The sequence below is a fragment of the Hoplias malabaricus genome, chromosome 9 (genome assembly GCF_029633855.1).
Source record: "Hoplias malabaricus isolate fHopMal1 chromosome 9, fHopMal1.hap1, whole genome shotgun sequence".
NCBI classification, from domain to species: Eukaryota; Metazoa; Chordata; class Actinopteri; order Characiformes; family Erythrinidae; genus Hoplias; species Hoplias malabaricus.
Window position 1 is genome coordinate 38,124,441 of NC_089808.1, and position 7,946 is coordinate 38,132,386.

The 7,946-nt window shown below is 42.9% G+C and overlaps 1 protein-coding gene across 1 annotated transcript; it reads right to left on the reverse strand.

Annotated features, from left to right (window-relative positions):
* Nucleotides 1-489: 489 nt before the first annotated feature.
* Nucleotides 490-7,276, reverse strand: nol7 (nucleolar protein 7). Its single transcript, XM_066681595.1, has 8 exons — nucleotides 7,017-7,276; nucleotides 5,684-5,744; nucleotides 4,253-4,308; nucleotides 4,140-4,165; nucleotides 3,546-3,633; nucleotides 2,556-2,677; nucleotides 2,004-2,081; nucleotides 490-1,906 (listed from the first exon to the last, which is right to left on the reverse strand). Exons 1-8 carry the CDS (start codon nucleotides 7,202-7,204, stop codon nucleotides 1,833-1,835), a joined length of 693 nt encoding a protein of 230 aa, XP_066537692.1. The 5' UTR covers nucleotides 7,205-7,276; the 3' UTR covers nucleotides 490-1,832.
* Between the last annotated feature and the right edge of the window lie 670 nt (nucleotides 7,277-7,946).

Sequence of the window (7,946 nt, forward strand, 5' to 3'; positions counted from 1 at the left end):
GTGTCTGCGTGGGTTTCCTCCGGGTGACTGTCTGTGAGGAGTGTGGTGTGTTCTGTGTCTGCGTGGGTTTCCTCCGGGTGACTGTCTGTGAGGAGTGTGGTGTGTTCTCTCTGTGTCTGCGTGGGTTTCCTCCGGGTGACTGTCTGTGAGGAGTGTGGTGTGTTCTGTGTCTGCGTGGGTTTCCTCCGGGTGACTGTCTGTGAGGAGTGTGGTGTGTTCTCTCTGTGTCTGCGTGGGTTTCCTCCGGGTGACTGTCTGTGAGGAGTGTGGTGTGTTCTCTCTAGGTCTGCGTGGGTTTCCTCCGGGTGACTGTCTGTGAGGAGAGTGGTGTGTTCTCCCTGTGTCTGCGTGGGTTTCCTCCGGGTGACTGTCTGTGAGGCGTGTGGTGTGTTCTCCCTGTGTCTGTGTGGGTTTCCTTCGGGTGACTGTCTGTGAGGAATGTGGTGTGTTCTGTGTCTGTGTGGGTTTCTTCCGGGTGACTGACTGTGAGGAATGTGGTGTGTTCTGTGTCTGCGTGGGTTTCCTCCAGGTCTGGGAGGAGTGTCCAAGATATATTCAAGATTTTTCCCATAAGTTTCAAACATGCAGTTGTAGCATTTACATCTGATGAAAGTTCAGCTGAATTACAGAACCCAGGTGTGTGTATGAAAGCATCGTGATCAGTGATTGGATAATGAGTATATCACATCATAATCACGAGTATAAATAGATTGTGATCACATCCTCCTGTATGAGCATTGTGACTGCATGCAGTATTTTCACATCATGATCAGATCTGTGCTGAAGTATCAACAGTGTGGCTTATCCATGTACGTTATAAAATAGAATGTAACACCAACATCTTCAAGCTGTTCCCACCCCTTCCTTTTTTTGCAGAGAAAACTGAGTGTAGCTAATTATGGATCACAAGGTTTAATTTGAAGAGATCAAGTCGGCATCTAGACGCACATTAACTTTTGTCTCGACCAGGTGATCGCCAAGATCCCGTCGCACGCAGCGGATGTTAACATCAAGTGTAAACAGGGCCTAAGTTACTGTGGATGTTTGTGAAAATATTCACTAAACAGAAGCTACACTTTGACTGAGACCCTGTTCTGACATGTGAAGAGTTACTGGCTGTGAGCATTAAAACCAATCCGAGCGACATCCAGAAATCACAAAATATTCCTCCCCGCTGCACATCTTCAGTTTCTTTAATTTTTCAGAGCAAACTTTTAAACAAAAACAGCTGATACAGCAACAATACACGGAGAAATCAAATTTACGCAACATTTGTTGACCTCCGTTTGGCATATCTGATCAGAAGAGACATGTTGAATCCAGAATGTTGCTAATACTGGTGCTGGCACAGCTTTCATCATCTCAGCAGAAAGGCACCATCAGCAGAATGGGATACTAATGTCCTAAAGCCAGTGTGGGCTACACAGGTATAAATCTGATGGATCATAGTTTAATACCAGAGTAGATTTAGTGAGGAATCGTCGTGTCCCTATTACTTCCTTTTATTTCAGAAGAAACAAAGGAGGGGCAGTTGTCTACTGAAGATTATAAATTTGGGTCAAAACACTACCTTTTATGAAGCTGAACATGATGTAATCTCCACACCAGCACCAAGGGTGAAGACATAACATACTTCTATTAATGTGAAGTATCACAGACCTGACCACAGTCTTAATACAAAAAAAAAAAAATTAAAGTCAATGACATTCTTTCAGTCAAAACCTGCCCCCAGACTGAAAATAACCCAACTATGTGCATCTGTGGCATCTCTGGACTTCAGCAGACAGAAACGTTCAGTGAGGAAGGGCCGTCGCCTTAAAACGTTCGCGCTCTCAGCTTGGAATCAGCTTCTTCTTGTGAATAAATCTCTTGTTGCACTTCTCCGCCTTGGCCTTTAGTTCTGCTCCTGCGAGGACACAATGACGGTGGAGCTTTTAACTCATGACTGATGATGCTGGAGGAACGAACATACACTTTATTTAAAATTCAAAGCTCAGACTCACCCCATTTCTTATTCACGAACTGTGCTGCGGCTCCTTTACTGGCGCCTCTTTTCTTTTCCAGAGACAGACGCTCAGCATCTGGAAGACAGTTAGTTCCTTGATAAGTAACACTAGAACACATCTGACAAGGACGCTGTGTCATTGACGCAAAGCACTGCACTCGAAGCACCCAAAGGTAGTTGAGTTCTAAGAGCACCAGGGGCACAATCAGATGGAAGAGGGGGGGCAGTTATGGAGTGTAATTTGATTATGTAGATAATGTAGATATTTCTGCCTATCAGAATAGAACGCAAACTGGTGTCTCTGCCATTAATTAAACCACAGATGGTGCCTAATCATTTTAAATTAGTCCAGTCAAGTAATGAGTGTAGTACACGCTTTACTTATTATTATTATTTTTTTCAACACAGTCTGATAGTTCTGGTCTCCCCCGCCCCAACACATCTCATCAGCTCGTTATGAAGCTGGGTCCAGAGCTAAAGGCATTGTGTTTAAGAGCCGTAGCGCACATTGAGCGAGTAGAACCATTCTGTGTAACTGAAGGGCTCTTACTGGTTGTTCTCTTGGTTCCTGGTCCGTACAGACGTGACTGAACGAAGTCCATGGCTGTCTGCTGCAGTGAGGCATCGCTGGACTCGTCCTTCACCCGCATCACGTTGCAATTTCCCTGCAAACTAAAGCAGGAACAAACACTGCGTAAACGCAAGACCTTACTGATCTCAACAAGACGTTTCATTTCTTACAAGCACCACCACACAGTCGATCCTATGTAACTGGGCTAAATCAGAGCCCTTAAGCCTTGCAAGTAAAGTGTATAAGTAGGTCTGATCGTATAATAGGTATATGGATGTTTTCTTAATTCTTGCTGACGTAATTACTTTCTGTTGCTTTTACTGATGCTGGTTATAGAAGAATAAATATCACCAATATTTCATATTCTTGCTCTGTTCTATTCTCTGGATTTCTCTGGTCTCTCTACACTGGGGCAGACGTGTCGTTTTGTTTGAAAATTGGGGGTTTATTTCAATCATGTTTTACTTACATTGTAAAAAAATTGCTGTAAATTTACAGCAAGTCTTCTGCAGTATTTTATTGTAAATCACAGTAAATTATTGTATTATTCAATTACAGTAATATGCTGTAAATTTGAAATACAGTAGTGTTCCTGTAAAAATACGGTAAATGCCTGGGAACTCTGCTGCCAGTATTTTACTGTAAAATTTACAAGAAATGTTTTACAGTGTACATTTGAGGCTATTTAAACCATCTTTATTTTCCAAATCAAACGTCTGGATTCGTAACTTAATTTTTGCTCTTTGGGGTGTAACTGCATTATTTTGCTGTTATATTATCATTGTCAGTGGCATAAAATGATATTAAATTAATAATATTGTTTACCATCATTTCTGAAACAATATATCACCCACATTAATGGCTGTTGTGACAGTCGCAGGTGCAAGACCGAGTAATAGGACAGACCCTTAGTCAGGAATCATATCCACTGAACAGAGACAGGACACAGAACCAACTGCTTCAGCTCACCTTTTAGACCCTTCTGTAGATTTTGTCTCCGACACTTCCTCTGTCTCTTCTTCTACTTCTTTCTCCACATTCTCCTCCTCCTCCTCTTCTTCAGGGGCAAATATTATACATTTAACAAAACACAATCTAATAATATTCTAATACAAAAGATATTTATAATAGACATAATTAAGGGTGTTATTAGGGTGTCTGTCCCTCTTTGTAACTAGCTTTTTATTTTCTGTAAAGTCTTTCCGCTCGACGTTGGAACACTGCTGTGTGGAGTTTCCTGCATTCAGCAACATCAACATCAGTGAGATCAGAGCCTGGCGTTGACTGAGGATTATCTAGATCAGACAAGTCACTAACTCATACCAAAAGGTAATGAAGTGTAATCACTCCAGAACACGTGGTTCCACTGCTCCACCCTCCAATGATGGAGGCTCCACCCATCTCCCACTCTCTAGTCCGAGGCTTGCTATTGAGCATGGTCAACAAAGGCTACTGTAGCAGCTTCAGAAGGTCATATACATTGTCATGTTTTAAACTGAACGTTTACAACCCATGGTGCACATTAAAGCAGCTGAATTCACTCGTTATAAAAAGGTGGCTTACCTTTGTCGACAGAAGGCTTCTTTTTCCTGTAATTAACAGAGGACTGATAAACACTCAGAGAAACAAAATGGAGGAGCAGATGTATATTTTTTGTAAGTTGAACAGTCACTTACTTCTGTGGCACTGTGTCAAATTCTTCCAACAGAGTTTCAGGGAGAAGCCGTTTTTTCTTGAGAAACATAAGAATTTTAATGTTATTAAAAGAGTTAAGAAGTCTGGTGATCACTCAGAATTTATATATTTGTCTACTCCTGACCACGACGTCAGAAACATGAACAGGAGGGTGCTTGTTTGCCCTCTTTCCCTAAAACAGCCAGCTACAAGCACACCACCACCCAAGGGCACAAGGGTCTTCACTTATGAAGTGGGTGGGATAACGGACAACACAAGATCATGTCTGAGGCTTTTAAGGTCAGACTGATACAAGAATCAATTTGAACCTGAAATTGGATTAACGTGACCTTGCTGTGTCAGATTCAGCTGTACCACCGTGAACAGTGCTAGAGCTTCTTCTGGACTGAAGGCAAGTAGGAAGTGTTTTGCTTAAACTGATGCCTTAAGATCTAATGGTGCTTTTCCACTGCATGGCACCTATGCGACTCGGCCCGGCTCTTTTGTTTTTCCACTGGCCAAATCTGGTCCTGGTCCCTGGAACCGGGTAAGTTGTCAGTCCCAGCTCACTCTGGGTTCCAACCGAGCCGAGTAGGTACTAAACTGTGACGTGTAAACCCTGCAGAGACATGTCAATCACCATGAAATGCAGAGCTCATTCAAATCCAGCACAAACCGTCGCCTGTAAAATCACTTAAGCTACAACAGCTTTCACATTTATTTTTATCTAACTCACAGCTCGCAACTTTACCTCAAAGTGTTTTGAAGAGGTTTAAATGCTCCTTGGGCGAATGGCCAGTGAAAGCCGAACGTGCACCACGTAAAACTGATCTGTGAGAATTGGGGCACGTAAAACAACACGTGCATACACAGCGAATAACTTTACGCTACGCCTAACTTTACCGTCACCGTTGTTGTGGTTTTCAAAGCCACAGAGACAGGGTTTTATGACTCCATTTTGCAGGGGAGCCCTGCTAGAGAAATAGCCAAGTCGAGTTGTGTAGAGCTGCGCTCATGCAGTGGACAAGCAGTTTGAATGAATAGTTTGGGGAAATGAGTTGAACACTTTTGAAACTTAAGGTTGTGTGTTACAGTGGTTTTACTTTTGTTTCCCATTGCAGTGAGTCTCACGACTGATCTGTAAACACTGTTAGAGCAGGAAGGCCAGACACACATACATCTGCGTTCAAAATGTTCAGAGGATGCATTTTTGACAGAAAACATTAAACGTATTCAGCTTTGATTTTTCCTCCGTATGTCTTTTTGTTCAGTGTATAATAGGTCGCTGCGAACATGACATGGACCAGGTCTTAAACCTGTCAACAATAGTTCATTTTCTGCTTCAGCCTGGACCAAGAGAACCCAAAAACAAGAATAAACACACCATGAAATGTCTGCTCAAATGTGATGGCATGCGGTGAAGAGTTCTGTACCTTTTGCTCCTGGAACAACAGCTGTCTTTTCCTCCTCTTCTCCTTCAGCAGCTCCTTCTCCCTGAAACACAGCACAGTTCCTCAGACCCTGCAGCAAGTTTACAGCAGACTGGACACACCTACTGTTTCTGTTGATCAGTCAGAACTGAGAGAGTGGTTAAACAGGACAGGACATGTATCTAGTCCCACTTTTAACAACGACCTACTGTTTCTCTCACTGAAGAATGTGTGACATGACAATGAGCCAAAACATTACTAATACCTGCCTAATGTGCTGTTCAGTAGACTGAGACTTATGATTAATACTCATTTGCCAGTCTCACATGTCTAACACCACCTCAAAGACACCCCCAGTGAAAAATCAAACTCTAAGCTCTATGGTGTGTCCATGGCTGAGCGACTCTGCTTTAAAACTGAAGGTAACAGAATAGTTTTAAACACAGATTCCTTCAGCAGTGGTTTCTGACCAAAAAGCTAAAATATCCAATAACATCAACATGGTGTTGAGGTTTTAAGCTGCATGCAAGACAGAAGGGTATGTGTAAATAGAGAGGACTAGCTGCTTATTTGTAGGGATACTCTCAATGAATGAAGGCCAGTGTGAAGTGTTACAGCGTTGACAATTTTTAGTTCAGTTGGGCTCAATTCACCTTAAATATTTCAGCCATGTCCCTACATTAATCCTAGGGTGGCCAGACGTCCTCTTTTACCCGGACACGTCCTCTTTTTTAGACTTAAAAAATGTCCGTGCGGAATTTCACAAACGTCCGGGATTTTATTTTTCTAGAGCTTACATAGAACTTCGAGAAGTTTCGTTCACAAACTAGTCCCGCCCTCCCCTACTCCGATTGGTTCGCTTGAGTGAGAAGGGGGCGTGGTGAGGTAGCCTAAAATCTTCTGATTGGACGGTCTGACTGTAGAGCTACCGTTATTGGTCTCCACGCACCCCCTCCCTGTTCTACCTTTAATAGTGCCAAATATCACCCTGGTGAAATAACCGTTGACCTTATTAAGGGGGGTGAGGTAGGAGGAAAAAAAATGTACATATACTTCACCAACGTGAAAAGAAAGAAAAAAAAAAAGAAAAGAAAAAAGCCCATATCTTACCTACCGTTCCTTTAATCTAATGCTCCTGATGCCACAGCTGCATGTTTACGTTGTAACTAATCTATTAATATATAGAAGCTGTTCGATATTTTGCGTTTTTAGTGTTTTAGACCCACTGAGGTTTGCGCTGAGGAAAAACAAACGTTTGTTCCCTAGAACTAACCCCAGCCTTGGAGGCAGACCATGAGCCCCCTCGCCTGTGTGTTTCCAGCCCTTGTTTACTCACCTCCTGATGGCCTTTATCGCCTCCTGCACGCTCTTGAGCGCCGTGGACCTGCTCTCCTCGAACCCGACCTCCTCCGGACCCTCGTCGTCCTCTTCGCTGTGGTCGGACATGTCTCTGCGCTCTGTAACCGCTTCAAACTCCCCAGTTTCCTCTGCGGACTGCGGGGAACCATGCTGAAGCCTCGCCATGTTGAACACACACGCCGAAGTGCCCTGCGCTGGAGAAGAGAGGGCGCCACCTGCCGCTTGGGAGGGTCCTTCTCTCTCAGCGCGCTTCCCAAAGTTTTATCGTGAGTTATAATTGTATACCGTTTATCTACAATAATTAAAAAAGGGCACATAAACGTGTTATTAATGGTTTAAAGTTGTGAAATCAGTTGAATATACAACTGTAGTATGTTGTAATCTTATTACTTGGAAGGGGGAGGCTGCCTGTAGGGGGCACTAGGCGGTCAGGCGCTACCATCTCTCAGAACTACAATTCCCAGAATCCTCAGCGTTTATCAGCTCTGATTGAGCGCACCTGTTGCTTGTTTGTTCCTTGTTAAGCGCTTGTTACAGAACTAGTGACATTTTAAAGCGTTTAATACGTTTTATCCCAGAAATCATTTTAATTTGTTCATCTTTCAGAGAGACTGAGTTCTGGAAAGATTTGAGTTCAGTTGACAGAGGGGAGATCACATACACAGGTGGGGTTTGTAATACATCCAAGAACAATAAACTTAAAGGAGCAATCTGTAATGAATGTACTGTACTAATCATGAAATGTAATAATATAATGACCAGGGTGTGTCATCAGTAACAATAGAAACAACTCGCTGTAACAGTATATTCTCTGCCTTTTCCGTAGCAGCGCTCACAATTGCGCACGTCTGTTTACTTCTGGCTAGCACCTGTTAATTTTTTATTTTTTTTATTTATCTTTACACTT